This window comes from Phocoena phocoena, chromosome 2 (genome assembly GCF_963924675.1).
Source record: "Phocoena phocoena chromosome 2, mPhoPho1.1, whole genome shotgun sequence".
NCBI classification, from domain to species: Eukaryota; Metazoa; Chordata; class Mammalia; order Artiodactyla; family Phocoenidae; genus Phocoena; species Phocoena phocoena.
In genome coordinates, this window is record NC_089220.1 from 147690875 (window position 1) to 147711827 (window position 20953).

At 40.8% G+C, this 20953-nt stretch overlaps 1 protein-coding gene across 1 annotated transcript in view; it reads right to left on the minus strand.

Moving 5' to 3' along the window:
* The window catches only part of LARP4B (La ribonucleoprotein 4B), a 56080-nt gene that overhangs the window by 17201 nt on the left and 17926 nt on the right, over positions 1–20953 (minus strand). The window contains exons 3-6 of the mRNA XM_065872187.1: positions 16228–16366; positions 15840–15980; positions 3578–3656; positions 2206–2342 (exon numbers count right to left, since the gene is read on the minus strand). Of these exons, the coding sequence (XP_065728259.1) occupies positions 2206–2342; positions 3578–3656; positions 15840–15980; positions 16228–16366 (496 nt within the window). The remainder of the gene's footprint in view (positions 1–2205; positions 2343–3577; positions 3657–15839; positions 15981–16227; positions 16367–20953) is intronic.

Here is a 20953-nt window from a genome sequence, read left to right on the forward strand (position 1 = left end):
CAGCACGGGGACAGGCCCAATTCAGGTCTCACCAGCTTTTGCCTTATCTCCTTTTGTTAGGTTTTGTTTTTTGGTGTCACTCTATGAAATTCTATCACATGAAGACTCAGGTCATAGCACAGCAGGACCAAAATCAGGGCTCAGAACTGTGTACCACCACAAAGACATATATTACCAACATCAGAAATGGAAACATCCCGTAGTACCAAAGCTAACTTTTGGGAAGTAGGATCCATGAGAGAAAAGAAAACTCAAGGCCCATGTGGTTTCTGGAATCCTACCAAATGTCAAGAAAAAAAATAACAATTCTGTAGTACAAACTCTTCTGAACTTAAGAAAGTACTTTCCAATTCAACCTATGAAGCCAGCAGTTCTTTGATACCCAAACTAAACAAAGGCATTACAAAACAAGAAAACTATAGACCAATATCTCCCATGAACAATAAAAATTCTTACCAAATTTTGCCAAATTGAATCTAACAATATATAAAGATGGGAATACAAAATGAATGACAAGTGGATTTTTCTCAGTAATGCAAGGTTGGTTTACCAAAAGAAATAAGCAATGTAATTCACCATATTAATGGACTAAAAAACAAAAAAAAAAACCCACACAACTATCTCATAGATGCAGAAGCATTTGACAAAATCCAACATTCATTTCTGATAAAAATTCTCAGATAACTAGGAATAGAAGGAAGACCTCCTCACCTACAAAAAAACCAACGTCTAGCATCTTTCTTACTAGAAGATGGGCCAAGGCAAGGATGCTGACTCTCCCCACTTCTATTCAACACAGCACTGGAGGCTTAAGCCAGAGCAATAACACAAGAAATAGAAATTACATACACCCAGACTGGGTGTAAGAAGGTAACCTTTTCATTCACTTTCATTCAAGCTGAGCTCTATGTAAAAAATCTGATACAATTTCCATAAAAAACTAGGATTGTGAGTTTCAAAAGGTTTAAGTATACAAGATTAATATTCAAAAATAAATTTTATTCCTACATACTAGCAACCGAACACCTAGAAATTCAAATAAAAATATTTATGCCCAAATACGAAATACTTAGTTATAAATCTGGTAAGATATGAAATACCTGCACTATGAAAACTGCAAAACATTGCCAAGAGAAAAATTTTTAAGATTTTTCTAGATGAATGGAGAGATATCCTATGTTCATGAATTAGAAAACCCAATACTGTTAAAATGTCAATACTCCCCAAACTGATTTATAGATTTAATGTAATCCCAGTAAAAATACCAATAGGACCTTCTGAAAAACCAAAATGTCGATTCTAAAATTCACATGGAAATGCCAAGCATTTGGAAGAGCCAAAACAAAGCTGGAGATTTTGCAACTGCTTTAAGATGTACTATAAAAGCCAGTACCATCCAGACACTGCAGCAATGGCATCAAAACAGACAAAATAGATTGAGGACAGACATATGGCCCAGAGAGAAACCCACACATACAGGGATACATGATTCTCACGATGGCACAAAGGCAGTGCAGTGGAGAAGTAGAGTGTTTTCAACAAATGGGCTGGAAGAGCAGCACATTCACATGCAAGGGGGTAGAGAGCTCATACCACATACAAAAATCAGCTGACAACAGATCACAGATCTAAAAATGTAAACCCTAAAACTAAAACTTCTAGGAGAAAATCCTTGTGACCCTGAATTAAACAAAGATTTCTTAGGCACAATACCAAAAGCAAGATCCATAAAAGAAAAAAATTAATAAATTGGACTATATAAAAAAACTGAAAACTCTGCTTTTCAAAAGACACTATTAGAACAAAAAGAGAAGCCACAGACTGGGAGAATGTATTTGCAAATCACATCTCCAATAAGGACAAATACAGATATGTGCATCTCAAATTGCACACAAATACACACTCCTTAAATCTCACCTGTAATAAAACTAATTAAAAAAAAAGTGGTGGGGGTGGGACATTTGCACAGACAGCTCAGAAAGGCAGCACATGAAAAGACTGCCCAGTGTCATCAGGCACTAAAGAAACAGAAATTAAAACTACAATGAGATACCACCACACACCTGTTAGAAAACCTACAGTGGCCCATCTGTGACGCCAGGCCTGGGTACCTTAGCACGAATGGCTGTGAATCTAAGCATCACACTGGCAAGAAAAATGCCGTCAAGACCACGCACGATGCAGCCTGGGCTGCAGTCTACTTACATCTCAGCACTTCGACAATCAGGTCTATGTCGGTGCTGAGCTTCTTGATGTGGTCCAGGTTAGCTACCGTGGTGATTGGCACGTACTGATCACTGTCCATCTGCGATATAAGGTACATGTCACTAGCAAGGTTCTCCCTGGAGAAAGAAGACAATCTGTCTTTAATTCACAACTTCTTTAAAAGCAACCTTCACAAGAGGCACGAGTGTGGTACGGTACTGCCCTGGAGTGAGAGCTGAGTTCAACCCCCCCCACCCCCCGCGATTTGCCATCTCTCTGACCTTACGTCGATTTTGTCAAAGACATCTGGGGAGGCAGAGAGAGCAAAAGTAAAAGTGTACTGCACTTTATATGATCAAAATTAATGAGCAGGTAAATCTTTTAAAAAATGTATTTATAGCTCATCTTTGCTCTAAAAAGTGTTTTGAGTAGCTTTTTAAAAATAGAAACACAGGGCTTCCCTGGTGGCACAGTGGTTGAGAGTCCGCCTGCCGATGTAGGGTACACGGGTTCGTGCCCCAGTCCGGGAGGATCCCACATGTCGCGGAGCGGCTGGGCCCGTGAGCCATGGCCGCTGAGCCTGCGCATCCGGAGCCTGTGCTCCGCAACGGGAGAGGCCACAACAGTGAGAGGCCCGCGTACCGCAAAACAAAAAAAACAAAACAAAAACAAACAAAAAAATAGAAACACAACTTCTTTTTTTTACATTGTTATTTACTCACTCATTCATTCATTCATTCATTCATTTACTGCGGTACGCGGGCCTCTCACTGTTGTGGCCTCTCCCGTTGCGGAGCACAGGCTCCAGACGCGCAAGCCCAGCGGCCATGGCTCACGGGCCCAGCCGCTCCGCGGCATGTGGGATCTTCCCGGACCGGGGCACGAACCCGTGCTTCCTGCATCAGCAGGTGGACTCTCAACCACTGCGCCACCAGGGAAGCCCCGAAACACAACTTCTTAAAGAAAGGAAACGCAGCTAAGAGAATGAAAAAGTAAGAAAAATGTGATAAGGCCAAGAAAGGCTGGTGCCCGGAGTGCTTGCAGTTCAGGCTGGAACACTTGTCAGAGGGGCTGTGACTCCAACTCTGGCCTCAACAGCCCTCTGCAGCAGAGGACGGAAAAGCAATAAAGTGAGTGACCAACAGCACGACCCAGGACTAAAACCTGTGAGGCTGACCACCTATGGCTCCACCATCAGAGTCCAAGTCCGTGGGCTGGGGATGGGGGTAGGGGGGATCTCGACTTCCTACAGATGGATTTACAGACACAGATGTTAACAGATACTCCTTCTGTGTAAAGCATGACATCTGTACATAGTAGCAGTGCACAACACCTTAGATATCAGATACTAGAAAAACTCTACCATCCTCACCTAGACAAGCAGAATTCCAATGTTTTTTTAAGTACTTCCCGGGGGTCTTCCTGGCTTTCTGGTTGAGATTCATTTCCTCCTACAGAGAAGCAATGGAAAAACGGCTTAAATTTACCAAGCACATGATTCAGTATAGCAATTCTAATGTTTTCAATATACATAGTAATTTATCTACATAATGTATAGAGAATATAAGAAAAATGATATTTTACAAGGCAAGCAGAGGCAGAAAAACAAAACAAAAAAAACCACTCTCCCCCAAACAAAAACACAGTTTCAAAAAATAACCTGAGGGCTTCCCTGGTGGTGCAGTGGTTAGGAATCCACCTGCCAATGCAGGGGACATGGGTTCGATCCCTGGTCCGGGAAGATCCCACATGCCGCGGAGCAACTAAGCCCATGCACCACAACTCTAGAGCCCGTGAGCCACAACTACTGAGCCTGCGAGCCACAACTACTGAAGTCCAAGCACCTAGGGCCTGTGCTCCACAACAAGAGAAGCCACCACGATGAGAAGCCCGTGCACTGCAAGGAAGAGTAGCCCCCATGAACCGCAACTAGAGAAAGCTCGCATGCAACAGCGAAGACCCAACGCAGCCAAAAAAACCCTGAGGAGTAAGATTTATTAGCAAAGTTTAGCAGGTGCTTTTTATTACAAAATAAGTATAAGCTTATTTAATGCTTTGTCTCAATTCAAAAAGGATTTTCAAGTAACCTAGAAGCACACGAGATACTAAACATATAATAAAATATACAGGAAATAATCAAAATAACTAAAAGTTTTTTTGCACACTACTATATAGATTTGCATGGCATAATAATACATTAAGAACTTTCTAACAAGAGACACTTGTATTTTAAAAGTCAAAGTTAAAGACCATCAAAAAAGCAAAGACAAAGTGGGAACACTGATGACAAATAAGGACAGAGAGCTTGTGTGTGTTTTATGTAAAGAGCTTTAGCAAAATCCATCCCCCACCAGCAAAAAACAAAACAAAACAAACAAAACCAATGGAGCAAATGAGACAAAATCAGAAACAGCCGTTGAAACCACAATCTCATTTCATTCCTTCATCCAGAAAGGCCTCTCCTGAGCACCATTTAAATTCACATTGAACAGATATGTCCTGTCTTTCCTTTAGCTATCTCCTGCATGCTGGGCACTGCTGTGGAACTGCTTACTCAGCCTCAATGAGGCAGTCTCTGCTCTTATTGGGAGGCAATCAATAGTCAAACAAGTCAACAGTAAACAGGTAGAATGTGACACAAAGGAGAAAACCACAGGGCACGGGCAGACCTAATTGTGCAGAAGGAAGAATCAGCAAGCTCGAAGACAGGTCACGTGAAATTAGCCAGTTACAGGAACAAAGAGAAAAAAGAATGCAGGACAAGGAAGAAAGCCTTTGTGACTTGTGACATACCACCAACTGTACTTCTATACACTAACAACAAACTACCCGAAAAAGAAATTAAGAAAACAATCCCATTCACAATTGAATCCAAAAGAATTAAATACCTAGGAATAAATCCAACCAAGGAGGAGAAAGATCTGTAAGCTGAAAACTTTAAGATACTGATGAAAGAAATTAAAGACAAATGAAAAGCTACCCCATGTTCCTGGATTGGAATAATTATTACTGTGAAAATCTCCATGTAAAAATTTCCAAAGCAATCTACAGATTCAATGCAATCAATTCCTATCAAAATTCCAATGGCATTTTTCACATAAATACATCAAACAATCCTAAAATTTGTATGGAAACACAAAGACACTGAATAGCAAAAGCAATCTTGAGAACGAAGAACAAAGGTGGAAGCATCATACTTCCTGATTTCAAACTACTTTAAAAAGCTATAGTAATCAAAAAAGTATGGTACTGGCATAAAAACAGACATATAGACCAATGGAACAGAATTGAGAGCCCAGAAATAAACCCGTATATTTATGATCAACTGATTTTCAACAATGCTGCCAAGGATACTTAAGGGGGAAAAGGACAGTCTCTTTAATAAACAGTGTGGGGAAAGCTGATGGCCACATGCAAAAGAATTAAATGGAACCCTTATCTTACATCATATACAAAAACCAACTCAAAATGAATTAAGGACTTAAACGTAAGACCTGAAACCGTAAAACCACAGAAAAACATGTAGGATAAAATGTCCTAAACATCGGTCTTGGCAACAATTTTTTTGGATATGACACCAAAAGCACAGGCAAGAAAATCAAAAATAAACAAGTGGGATACTACATTCCATTTAAAAGCTTTTGTACAGCCAAGGAAAGCATCAACAAAATGAAAAAGCAACCTACTGAACAGGAGAAAATATTTACAAATCATGTACCTGATAAAGGGTTAATATCCAGAACATAAGGAACTCACACAACTCAGTAGCAAAAAAACTCTGATTAAAAAATGGGTAAAAGACCTAAATAGACATTTTTCCAAAGAAGACATACAGATGGCCAAGTGGCACGTGAGAAGATGTTCAATATCTCTCATCACTAGGGATGTGCAAGTCAAAAACCACAATGAGGATCACCTCACACCTGTTAGAATTGTTATTATCAAAAACAGGTAACTAATAACAAGTGTTGGCAAGGATGTGACGAAAAGGGACCCCCTGTGTAATATTGGTAGGAATGTAAATTGGTGCAGCTAATGGAACACTATGGAAAAGTGTGGAGGTTCCTCATAAAATTAAAAATAGCACTCACTACCACATAATCCAGCAATCCCACTACTGGGCATATATACAAAGGAAAGGAAATCAGGATCTCAAAGATATGGCTACACCTCCACGTTCACTCGATTATTATTTACAATAGCCAAGACGTGGAAATGACCTACGTGTCTACTGATGGATTAAAAAAATGTGGTATACACACACACACACACACACACACACACACACACAATGGAATATTATTCCACAAGAAAGAAGAAAATCCTGCCATTTGCAACAACATGAATGAATCTGGAGAATATTATGCTAAGTGAAATAAGTCAGACAGAACCCAAAAAAACTACACAATGTCACTTATATGTGGAATCTAAAAAAACTGAACACATGGAACCAGAGGGTAGAACCATGGCTGCCAGGGGCTGGAGGTGGGAAAATGGAAAGATGTTGATCCAAGGATACAAACTTTCAGTTATAAGATGAATAAGTTCTGGGGACCTGATGTACAGCATGATGATTATAATTAATAATACTGTACTGTATACTTGAAATTTGCTAAGAGAGTAGATCTTGTGTTCTCAGCATACCAAAAAAAAAAAAAAAAAAAAAGGTAAGTATGTGAAGTGGTAGATATCAAACCATCATGTTGCTGTATACCTTAAGTATAATTAATTTTTATGTGTCAATTACACCTAAATAAAGCTAGAAAAAACTGTAACCTACCCTACCATGATTTGTCTTTTCCACTGTGTTTTATCACCCTTACATTATATAACATGAACTTATTTATTATGTGTATTATGAATAGTCTGTCTCTGCCCGGTAAGATGTTAAGCACCAGTAGGGCAAAGGCTTTCATTGATCATATTCACTGATGTGTCCTAAGTAAATCTGGCATATGGTGGGTTTTTAATAAGTTTTTTTTTTTTTGCGGTATGTGGGCCTCTCACCGCCGTGGCCTCTCCCGTCGGGGTGCACAGGCTCCAGACGCGCAGGCCCAGCGGCCATGGCCCACAGGCCCAGCCGCTCCATGGCACATGGGATCCTCCCAGACCGGGGCACGAACCCGCATCCCCTGCATCAGCAGGCGGACTCCCAACCACTGCGCCACCAGGGAAGCCCGAATGAGTATTTTTTTTTTATTTAAAAAAAATAAATAAACAATAGGTGAAGCAAGTTTTCCAGATGTAGAGCATCGGCTCCTGAGCGATAAAGACACACAACGGTCGTGGGCCTGGGCTCAGGAAGCGGGAAGCAGATGGAAGCCAGCGGGCTCAATGAGTTCAGGGCGTGGGACAGAGTGCACTGGGAGGGCGCCCAGAGGCGTGGGGAACCCCTGGAGGCAGGTGCGTGTTCTATGCACATCACAGGTATGATGGACTCCCTGCGGCCAGGAAAGAAACACTTGAAAGGAAGAAGGGAGCTCACATATCCTGCTGCACAGTGCCTGCTTCCAGCTGGCCTGGAAGACCTCATGCTCACAGAGCCCCAAACACACTGGCAAGAGGAGAGAAGGGTCTGGCCTCAGAAGTGGGAAATAATGAGCCCCAGACTGAGCACTGCTCCACTCATGCCTAACAAATCATAAAACAAGATATGAAAGGATCCATTTGTTTCCAAGTAACTTTGTGGCATCCTGGAACAAGAACCAAAATATCTATAGAAATATAAAAATATTAAGTACCTAACAAAGTCAAAACCAGTCCAACCAAAAATTACAGTGAGTGTAAAGAAACCTATCCCGCACAGATGTTAACATTAACTGACAAAGACACTGTAATGGTTATCCTACCTGTACCCCACATGCTCCAAAGGTTAGGTAGAAACATGAAAAATATAAAAAAAGACCCAAATAGAATTTGTACAGATGAAAACTACAATGTCTGATATCAAAAATATAGTTTGTGAAATTAACAACTGATCAGATAGTATAGAAGACTAGTGAACTAGAAGATATGAGAAACTTTCCAAAATGAAACAGAGAAATAAGATTTTTTTTAAAAAGGACAGAGGATCACTTCGAGGGGCTTAATATAGGTATAACTAGAGATCATGTAGGAGAAGAAATGGCAAGGTAGGGGAGGAGCATTTGAAGATATTACAGCCAAGATATTCCAAGTTTGATGAAAACATTTATAAATCACAGATCAAGAAGCTCAACAAACCCCAACCACAAGAAACAAGATTACCTTTAAGACTAAGATACATCATAATCAATATACTCAAAACTACTATAATGAGAAAAATCTTAAAAGCAGCAAGATTTTTTTTTTTTCAGTACGCGGGCCTCTCACTGTTGTGGCCTCTCCCGTTGCGGAGCACAGGCTCCGGACGCGCAGGCTCAGCGACCATGGCTCATGGGCCCAGCCGTTCCGCGGCATGTGGGATCTTCCCAGACCGGGGCACGAACCTGTGTCCCCTGCATTGGCAGGCGGACTCTCAACCACTGCGCCACCAGGGAAGCCCTAAAAGCAGCAAGATTTTAAACAGTGGAACAAAGTTAAGGATGATAGAGTTATCAGAAATAATGCAGGTAAAAAGAGAGCACCACAGTATCTTTAAGGCCAAGAGAGGGAGATCAGGATTTACACACAGGAATAAAGAATACCAGAAATGCTAACTGCATGGATAAGTATGGAAGCTTGTTTTCTTATAAAATACCATTTTCCAGTACAAGGAACCAAGGTTCCTTGGAGAAATGGCTGATTCTAGGACCAGAGCAGCCAGAACGAGAACAAAACAACAACAAACCCTTCACTGATGGGGTAGGTCAGATGGAGGAGCCAACTAGAAGAGCTTCCAATGGCCAAAGGTAGAGCATCGGAGCAATCAAATAAAGAAGTGACGATTTTTACACATGGATACAATAACACCCATGAGTTCACACTGATACAAGTCAATGGCTGAACAAATAAATAAATGAGAGAGAAGAGACAAATCCCTATGCATAAGAGTTCCAAGTTATTTATGGAGATTCTCTGCCCTCATGAAGGGGACATTCCTGAAGTGTAGGTTGGGTACAGTCACTGACTTCCTTCCAAAGAGCACCACATGGAAAGAGGGAGGAAAAAAAGAGTAACTTCACAGTTGAGAAAGCTAATAACAAACCTACTTCAGCCAACTGGTCAAGGTCAACATCAACCGTAATAAATCATGCTGATAGTATGTACCCTTAAAATGATGGGATGAAAACTGCTCTTGACCTCTGTGGTATTCCTTCCCTCAAACCCATCACGATGAGAAAAACATCAAATGAATTCCAGTACCATACAAAATAAATGACCAGTACTGCTCAAAACTATCAAGGTTATCAAAAACAAGTAAAATCTGAGAAACTGTTACAGCCAAGAGGAGCCTTAAGAACACATATCAACTAAATGTAACATGGTGTCCTGCGACAGAAAAAGGACATTAGGTAAAACGTACCAACACTGGTTCAGTAACTGTGGCAAATATATCATACGAATGTAAGATGTTAACAGGAGAAAATGAATGCTGCGTCTATGGGAACTCTCTGTACTCAATCTTCTCAATTTTTCTGTAAGTCTAAAGCTATTCTAAAACAAATAGCAAGGTGAGAGACTCAAACCTAAACATATCAATTACCACAGTAAACATTTATGTTCTAAACATTTAAATTAAAGGTAGAGACCATAGGATCTGACTTATGATCCAAATACTGGTTCTTTGATATGAATATAATCGACAAACCTCTACCCAGATTGACTAGGGGGAGGAGGGGAGAAAAGACATAAATTACCAATAACAGGAATGAGTGATGTGACATGACTACAGATTCTACAGATATTAGAAGTATAAACAGAATATTATGAGCAATTCTATGCAATAACTGAAAATTCAGATGAAATGAACAAAGTACATAAGTAACCAAAGCTTTCTCAAGAAGAAATAAACCTGGGTAGCCCTATATAAAAAAACAAACTGTAGCTGACAACTTTCCCACAATCAATACTCTAGGCTCAGATGGCTTCATTCTTCATTTAAGGAAGAAATAAACTCTTCCCAAAAATTTAATAGGAGGGAAAACATCAAAAATACAACTACAGAGCAATATTCCTCATGAACACAAGTGTACAAATTCTAAGCAAAATTATGGCCAGTCTAATCCAACAATATATCAGAAATGTATTACATCCTGACCCAATGAGGCTTACCCCAGGAATTTAAGGTTGGTTAAACATTAAAAAAAAAAAAAAAAAAAAATCAATGTAATTCATCTTAACACACTAAAAAAGAAAAAAAATATTTGGTCATTGCCATAGATGAAGAAAAAAGTATCACAAACTCCTCTTTAACCATTTCTCTTTAAAACTCTCAGCAAATCCTAACAGAAGGGTACCTTTAACCGATAAAGGTCATATATGCAGAACTACAACTAACATTATACATAATGGTGAAAGACAATGTTTTCCCCCCTAAGATCAGTCAGATGTTTGCTCTCACCACATCTGTTCACCTTTGTAAGGAAGGATCTAATCAGTGCAACCAGGCAAGATGAAGGAATAAAAGGCACCAAATTGGATAGGAAATAAAACTGAATTTATTCATAGATAACACGATAGCCTATACAGAACATGCAACAGAATCTACAAAATAGTTTCTAAAACTAATAAGTGAGCTTAACAAGTTTTCAGGGTATGATATCAATTTATAAAAATTAATTATATTTCTATCTACTAGTAACAAACAGTTGCAGATTGAATTTTTAAACATGACTTACAATAGCACCAAAATATATGAGATACTTAAGGATAAATTGGACAAAAGATGTGAAAAGCCAGTAGGCTGAAAACTGAAAAATACAGTCAAGAGAGATTAAAGAAGATCTGAACAAGTGGAGACATACACCATGTCACGAACATCTAGCCAAGATGTCAATCTTCTCCAACTGATCTACAGAGTCAATGAAATCCCAATAAAAATCTCAGCATTCTATAGAAATTGACTGGCTCATTCTAATTTGCATGGAAATGAAAAGGACCTAGAATAGCCAAAATAACTCTGAAAATCTGGAAGGCTAATACTACCTGTTTTTAAGAATTATTTACAGTAAGCAAAACAGCGTGGTTTTGTTGTCCCAAGAGATGGATGGAGAAGAGACAGTCCAGAGACAAACCGACATACTCAGGGACAAATGATTCTGACAGAGGCACAAAGGCAGTGCAGTGGGGAAAGGAGAGTCTTTCTGACAAATGGTACTGGAACAGTGGCATATCTACATGTGAGAAAAAAACAAAAAAGAACTTTGCTTCACACCTCAGACCACATACAAAAATTAACTTAAAATGGGCCACAGACCTAAAAAATGTAAAATTTAAAACCATACAACTTATAGTAGAAAAGCTTTGCAACCTTGGATTAAATAAGGATTTCGCAGGAAAAACACCAAAAGCAAGATCCATAATTGGACAATATAAAAGATTTTAAACTTTTGCTTTTCAAAAGATATTGTTAGGAGAACAAAAAGACAAGCCTCAGACTGGAAGGATGTATTTGCAAGTTATATATCTGGTAAAGACTTGTGTCCAAAGAACTCTCAACTCAATAATAAATCAACCCAGTAAAAACATGGGCAAAAGACTTGAACAGACCCCTCACCTAAGAAAACATACACAGATGAAAAGATGTTTTGCACCGTTAGTCATTAGGAAAATACAAAGTAAAACCACAATAAGATTCCACTGCCTACCTTTTAGAATGGCTAACATTAAAAGATTGACCGTATCAAGTGCCGGTGAGGACATGGAGCTGCTGGAGCTCTGATCCACTGCAGGTGTGAGTGCAAAGGGTGAAGATAAACCTATGCCTAATAGATGATGTATCTACTCCATTCCTATGTATTTACCCAAGAGAAATGAAAACATATGTACATACAAACCTTTGTTTATAAATGTCCATAGCAGCCTTATTTGTAAGAGCCTCAAACTGGAAACAACCCACATATTCATCAGCAGGTGAACAGAAAAACAAACAGTGGTATATGATGAACTGGAATACTATTTGGCAATAAAAAGGAACGGCCCATAAATGTTATTACATGAATGAATCTCAAAATTAGTAAGTAAAAAAAGCCTGAGAAAAAGAGCACATACTATAAAACTCCATTTACATAAAATTCTAGAAAACTCCAAACTAATCTACAGTGACAGGAAGCAGATGAGCAGTTGGCGGGGGCAGGGAGCGGGCAGGAGGAAGGGCACAGGTAGCTTCGTTATCTTGACTGGGTCATGGTTTTTCATGTGTACACACACCTCATCAAATTCAGTAGAGAAATCAGTGAGGAAGGGAAGAGTCAGCAAGTCAATTCTAGAATGCACTGAATACTGTGCTTTAAACTAAGGAAAATAAAACTCATAGAAAGGTTAGGGTATTCCAAACATGTGATGTTTATGGTACATCAATTATGCTTCATTAATGCTCTATACCCCAAGGTTGGTAGATGTGAAATAGCCGTCCAGAAGCTGGGCTGCACGGAGCCACGCAGCCCCGCTAGTCCGAGACCATGAATGGAAAATGAGACCATTCCACACTGCTGTAATTTTTTCTTCAGCCACATCTGTCTATCTGCTCAGGAACAGACACAGAGTAGGTAGAGAATTATATTTAAACAAGATGGAGGCATCTGCTAAGCAACTGTGAAGAAGTTAGATGCAAGGAAGTAACTGAAATGATGGTCTGTGTAATCCAGGCAGAGTGAGGAGGGAAGCGAGGGTCCAGGCAGGCATGTGACCACAAAGGTCAGTCACTGCCAACCGAAGCAGAAACCGTGTGGATGAGGTCTTCGTGGGGCCCCTTCAAGAGGAAAATAAACAAATATTTAATGCCAAACACTTACATGGTGCTTATTACATACCTCTCGTACATAACACCACAGCTGGTGGTGACAAAGGGAGGGCAGGCTTTCTCGGTCATGTAACCTTCTCTAACCCAAGCGTGTCTCTAGACAGTCACACAGGGTCCTGAACATGCTCAACTGCTGGCAACTTGCTCTGCTCAACTGCTGGCAGCCAGTTTCAGGGAGTTATTTCTTTCCACTCAAGCTTTCCCATCCAACTGGCAATAATGAGAGTGTAGCCTACCCCTAAGGTCTGTTGGGGTTTTAAAAATTGTTTGGTCTTTTAGATCAAGGCAGAAACAAAATCGGAGGCGAGCAATTGGTGTCCCATTACCTACAGCCATTTCTATGCTGGTCCACACCCTCGAACCCAAAAGAGAACTGCTCTCTTCCTCTTTTCCTTCTTCTGAAAAGCTTTAAATATCCCTTTTACAGAAAGCCAACTCCTTTTGGGTTTGACTCTCAATTTCAACATTAACGCTCCCTCTCTGTACTTTTATCGACGTTTTGCCCTACAGTCAGTTTTCCGCTTCTATTTAAATCTGATTTGCCGTTCAGGAACTATTCAGGTCTTACATTCCCTGTGAGGCCTCTGGACCAGAACCTCTCACCTCTGCATCAACAGAAGAGTCAGTTTAAAGGAGAATCAAAGGAAGCAGTGAAAGGCACATTGTTTAGGGAAAGATTTAACAAGCTGAATTTTTAAAAGCACACAAACCTCTGAACAGGGCGAGGGTGGCCATTGTCGGTACATGTGTGCACAGAGGTATTGGACTAGAAATGGCCTGGGGCTCTGATGGCGTGTTGGGACCACCTAGTGTGCACCCCAGCTCGCTCCAGCCCCTCTGGCTCTGGCCTGCTCTCCACTAGGGTGGAGGAACCACTGCGGGGTTGGGGGGTCTGCACACATTTAGAGGGAATGGAACCAGCTCAAACCCAACCCTCAAGGCTTCTGTTCCAGCACCATGGGCCCCCCCAACACCCCCCCAGCTATGATAGTTAACTGTTTCATCTAATTTCATAGAGACAGAGAAAGTTAAACAAAATGAGAAGACAGAGGAATATGTTTCAAATGAAAGAAAAGGAAAAAACCCTGTAAAAACCCCTAATGAAACAGATAAATAACTTATCAGATAAAAAATTCAAAGCATTAGTAATAAGAATGTTAACTGAACTAGGGAAAGGAACAGATGAACACAGTGAGAATTTCAACAAGAAACTAGGAAATATAAAAAAGAACCAGTCGGAACTGAAGAATACAATACCTGAAATGAGAAAGACAGTACAGGGAATGAAAGCAGACTAGGCGACACAGAAGAACACATAAGTGATCTAGAAGACAGAATAATGGAAATCACCCAATAAGAACAGCAAAGAGAAAAATAAATTTTTTAAAATGAGGATAGTTTGGGACTTCCTTGGTGGCACAGTGGTTAAGAATCCACCTGCCAATGCTGGGGACACGGGTTCGAGCCCTGGTCCAGGAAGATCCCACATGCTGCGGAGCAACTAAGCCTGTGCACCACAACTACTGAAGCCCGTGTGCCTAGAGCTTGTGCTCTGCAACAAGAGAAGCCACCACAATGAGAAGCCCGAGCACCACAACAACGAGTAGCCCCCGCTCGCTGCAGCTAGAGAAAGCCCACGTGCACCAACGAAGACCCAACACAGTCAAAAAAATAAATAAGTAAAATGAAATGAGGATAGTTTAAGGGACCTCTGGGACAACATCAAGCATACTAACAATCACATTATAGGGGTTCCAGAAGGAGGAGAGAGAGAGAAGGGGGTAGAAAATGTATCTGATGAAATTATGGCTGGAAACTTCCCAAAGCTGAAGAAGTAAAGAGATATCCAGGTACAGGAAGCACAGAGGGTCCCAAACAAGATGAACCCAGGGATCCACACCACAACATATCATAATTAAAATGGTAAAGGTTACAGAGAGAATTCTAAAGACAACAAGAGAAAAACAAAGAGTCACATACAAGAGAACCCCCATAAGGTTATCAGCTGATTTTCCTGCTGAAACTCTGCAGGCCAGAAGGGAGTGGCATGATATATATACTTAAAGTGCTGAAAGGGAAAAACCTGCAACCTAGGATACTCTATACAGCAAGATTATCCTCCTTCGGAATTGAAGAAGAGATTAAAGAACGTCTCAGACAAGCAAAAAACTAAAATAATTCAATACTTAAACCTACACTAAAAGAAATGTTGAAGGGCCTTCTTGAAGTGGAAAAGAACTAAGAATCTATTGGAAAGGGAAAATTCCACTAGGAAAGGCAGACATATAGCAAGGAATGAAGATTACTTAAGTAAGTCAGTATGTAGATAAGGATACAAACTGTAAAAGCAACTATAACTACAATACACAGTTAAGGGAGAAACAAGAATATACAAAATGACATCAAAAACAAAATGTGGGGGAGGGGAGTAAAAAAAGAAGGATCTTTTAGAATGTGTTTGAACTTAAATGACTATCAGTCTAAAACAAGTAGACATAGTTATAGGTTAACATATATGAGGAACCCCATGGTAACCACAAATCAAAAACCTACAATAGATACACAAAAGCTAGAGAGAAAAGAACACAAGCATGACACTAAAGAAATCATCAAACCACAAGGGAAGAAACAAAAAGAAATGAACAAAGAATTAAAAATGTTACATGAAGAAGCCCATACTCTATATGAAAATGAATTCATAAAACAGCTTTACCCGTCTCGCTATTTTCAGGCGGTGATTCATACTCTGAGTGGTCCAGACCCAAAGTGCTCATGGCTGTCTGGTCTGACTCCTGAAAATCTGACAGTGCAGCATTCTCATGACTTTTGTCACCATCACCATTGGTGTCCAATCCTGTAATTAAGAATTTCACCCCAAAAGGCAGGGTTAGAAGAACAGCCTTCTCTTAAAACAAAACAAAACAAAAGACTTATACCTGCAGTTACCTGACCTTTTTAACTTGACTGTGAGAAACCTCATTGCTCTTAAATACTGTCACTAACCGTGACACAGATCTTAACAAACACTTTCCCAAAGATGAACTACAAGGAAACAAAGCCGAAGCCAAGAGGAAAGATGCCCCTCGCCCCCACCCACTCACCCTCCTGGCCGCGGCCGGGCGTCGCCTCCCAGGCTGCGCTCACACTGCCATCCGCTGCACTACTTGCTTCCAAGTGTAACACAGGAGTCCCCCATACTTTTGCATTAGGGTTTAGCTCTGAAACCTTGGCCGTTGGTACCTAAGAAAAAATGTGATATATTCATTTGTATCCAAATTTCAATCAAATGCAATTTTACTTACTAATTCAGAGTTAAAACACATCCATCTTAGAGAATTTATGGGGAAAAGGCTGAACCTATTTACATGTACGTTTAGGATGAAATCAAGTGAAAAAGTAATAAAAGTTGATGTACTCAGAACTCAACTCACCAGTAGATTTTAAGTTCTTACTAAGTAGAAGGCTCTCTAGAAACAGGAATGAAAGAGCCCCTGCCTTCATGGAGATATCTGATCAACTGTGTAACTGATAAATAACTGGTGATCCAATTATCATCTCTGTTCCAGATTCCCAACACAATTCACAGATTTAGAAATCTGAATATCAATGGATAAAATGTTAAAATAAAGCTCGAACACTCACAGAAGTAAAGGCTGCAGAAAATGAAAGTCTGGTGGAGGGGTGCCTGGTGCGGCCACTCTTTGTGCTTATTTCCAGTTACTCGGCCTCCTTGCTGTTCTGGACACACCGGGCCCTTCTGCTTGCCCGGCTCCATTTGACCAGAACACTCCCAGACATCCGCACGGCTGGCTCACGCCTTCACACGCCTTGGGGATTGCTGAGGTCTTCCCTGGCACACCCTACTAAACCCACAACCACCCCTGGATTTTTCCTCTCCTGCTTACAAACCTTGAGTGGCTCCCAAACTCTAAAAGTTAGTTGATGTCCCGGGGACAGCTGCCCCCAAACTAACTCCAGTTCTACTGCCATGATTCCTGAGCAAAACCTAGCCAAATGATCTGCCTTTTCCCAGGCACCATAAGCCTTAACACCTCTGTGCAGGGGCCAGAGCTTCCAAAGGGAGGGAGACAAGGTTCCAGGTCCCAGAAGCCCCCAGGTAGTGCCAGACAGGAGCTCCAAACTGGGAGCAGCCTCACTGCATGACCCCAGAGATGCCGTCTCCAAGGTCAGGGGCATCATGATGAGCCAAGAAGGAAACATGTGGGTTAACAATCCTAAAAAGGAAATTCACCCTAGCTGGGGCGATTATAGTTTGTAGTGAAAGTTTTTCTGAAATTGAGCAAAGAGACTGATGTGGATTAAAACTACAGAATACATTCTGTTCATACCGAGGAGGCGTGGGCAATAAACTTCATGCCCACAAAACCAGGGACCTAAGTGAGGGCCTATCTGGAGTCCTTTTAAGTAAAGTACTGGATAGGGCAAAGAATAGGGTCCCCCTTCTCCTTCAAGAATATCATTCTCAAGAAGCACTTACTCTTCAAGCTCCCTTCTTAAATGACATCTAAACTTCCAGCTCATTTCTGGTCTCTGCTTCTGCACATCCACTCATCTCTCTAACAAATTCTGAAATTCTCACTAAGTGCCCAGTACAGCACGAGGCGATCAGAGTATCATGGGGAACAGGCAGAAACGACTGCTGCCTTGAGCACAGCAACGCAGAAGACGCTCCGCACCTCACAGACACCACTGCCCTTATCAGCAGTTACACTTTTTCAATCTGTTCTTTTTTTTAACTCAAATCTTTATTTTCTTTCCTATTCTAATACTAGCGTAAATCACCTTTTCTGGTTAGACCCAGTCTCGTTCTACCACACAACACACATCAAGTTTCCCACCCACGGAACATACTCCCCTGACCTCGTGGACATGCTATACATTCTCTAAATTCCCAACACCAACCCACACTGGTCTTTTCCATTTTTAGCACCATATTCAGTTGGCTACACTGCATCAACGACACACTTTTAGCTCACTAACACACACACACACACACACACACACACACACACACACACACACACACACACACGGTCCTGGGAGCACCCTGCCAGCAAGCAGCATCCCAGGGCCGCGTGCTCCTCCCTCTGCTTGCACCGCAAGGACATGTCCTGTCCTCTCTGCGGCCCGAGGGTTCCCGGACGTCCACCCTGGGCACACTTCATGGCTGACACCTGGCAGTCCTGAGCTCAGCATGGAGCTGCCTGAGAAACATGCAGAAGGAATGAATGTTTAATAACGTAATAACAGAAAATTCTACTTTCCACTATTTGACAACTTGTGCAAGGTTTTATGCCACAGCTGAATGGAACCATATCTGTACGCAATTTACTACTTCTAAAGCAGTAAATCAAGTATTAGGGATTTACCAGTTTTGAGCAGTTAACAAGTATTCAAGAGGTACTGAGGTGTGACATGGGATGCAAGAACAGAGACATGATTAAGGGGGAACAACATGACAGCTAGCTAGCACGAGGGCCTGCTGGGTGACAGGTGCACACCACGCATATACCTGCGTTTAATCCTAACACCCTAGGAGGCAGTGGTCATCACACCCCATTTCACAAGGAAGAAAACCAAGGTAGAGAAAGGTTAAGTAACTTGCCAACAAAAATTATGGTAATTAGAAAACTGTGTTCTAATATCAGGAAAAACAAAACATTTATCAAGAGTTCATTAACTTCATGTAACTCACATGAGAAACAACTTGTACTAAAAATATTTCTTTAAAAATGTAGCTACTCTCTTGCAGTCATAGGGACCTCCAACTGATTATCAACAACTTAAGTTTCATCTGCACAGCTTCCTAAGTCTTATTTTTCCACTGAAAAATCATGGCTAAGCAATGGTTATTAGAACCAGCGGTGAGCTGACCTTAAAGGCTACATGCTGAAGCCATCCTATACAAATGCCCAATGTTACTCTTTGAAGAGTACAGTATCCCCAAATTCTTGACACTCCAAAGAAACTTTCTAAGCCTCTAAACGCTACGTTCCATTAACAAAAATAAATAACCTACCAACTCATAAACTTACATTTTCTGGCCAGGAAACAGAATGGTCCCACTGACGAGTAACTGAGTAGGAACTAGAGTAACTAACACCAGAGGAAGGGAAAGGCACATGGAGAACATAAAATAGGTGAGATAATGGAGGAAAAGAAGCACTTGTTTTCTATTTTAAGTTAGCATGGACTATTCCTGGATTTGCCACTAAGTTTAGTAAGGCTTTACAGTCATGACATCTGTAACTCTGGCTTTTTATTTGTAAAATGGAATAACAGTGGCTACTTAAGACTAGTTTAAAAAGATGTCTGTACAAGCACTTTGAGAACTGGAGTTCTGAACAAAGAGCACTCTCATTAAATGTAGTCTGTCAAATTAGAATACTGTTGGGCACATCTCACAATTGAAAAGCTAATTCAGAACAGTACACACGTACCTCACCCACGTGTGTAAGAGCAAGACCCATGGGCACTCTACTTGAGGTACAGGCACGGACTCTCGCAGCCAGGTGTCAACCACATCCACTGATGGAAATGATTAGGTAGTGTTTTGCCTCCATAACTACTTAAGGAACAAAACTGATTAACTTGAATGTAACTGTTTCTGGTAAAACTCCCAAATGTGGGCATGGAAAGGAAAGAAAGGAGGTTAATGGATAAATTATAGGATTTAATTTCTACTTGTTTATTTCCATATAATAGGCATAACACTGGAGCCACATCTATCTCCTTACTATTACCATTTTTCTTGCCTAATGCAACAAAAATCACTAAAAATAAACTACTGATTGAATGAATGAGATTTTGCTATTACAAGTATGCAGGTCCAAAGGACAGCTTTAAGAGCAAGACTAACTTCCTGTTTGTTGAATGTTTCATTTATTACAGAAATTCTACGAAGATGCTCAAACTAGCTGCCCATTGCAGGATCATTTGCGAAGGTTCTCCCGAACCAGTGGGGCCTGAGCACTGAGGTCCAAAAAGCTCTGCAGGTGCTTCTGACTAAAAGAAGACAGAACCAAGATTTTGGAGCCAGTTAAAAGCATCAAGTTCTACCTCCCTTAGATGGTTACCATACAAAAACAGTGGAAAGCACAGATTTTAATGCCTCTACATTCTGCAAGTGTAAACTTCTGAGAAGTGACTTTAAACACCCAATGGGCCAAAAGTTTGTTCCGCTCCAACAAAGGGCTGGTGGTGAGGACAGGATGGATGAAGACTGAGGGGAGCAGCCTCTGGGGGCACATGCATCTGATGACCAGCATGCAGGGGTTAGCGCTAACGAGAGTTGACACGTAGATTCTGGCTTAAATATACTAACCAGTGAACCAAATTCACGTTCTTCAGTTTGGAAATGGTTAAATTGATGTTATACTAACTTATAGCTTTACAATAACATTCAAACGACTGCCAATTGTTTAGAATAAATCTTTGTTAATCTGAGTTAAAAGCAATCAAAATGAAAGATTAACACATCACTGCACAATATTAAGAACTGGTACAGCATACTTACTAACTGTCCACCTCTCTCTTGCCATCCCCAAATAACACCATCTTCTGCCACTGGTAGCTGATAAGGGGGCTTTTCCATCCAAAACAAAGAGATCTCTAGGTCCTGTGGCTTACTGTGCAGGTCCTCACTAAGTATCTGCTCTTCTAATGTGTCTTTCGCAGCTGTATTAGTCCACGGGCAGCCCACTTGATATCCACAACCATCTGCCAGCCCTTCAGAAAACATCTGTCTTGCCAACTCTGCCATCGGGTAACAGGAAAGTTCATTCAAAAACTGGGAGTACAGTTCCT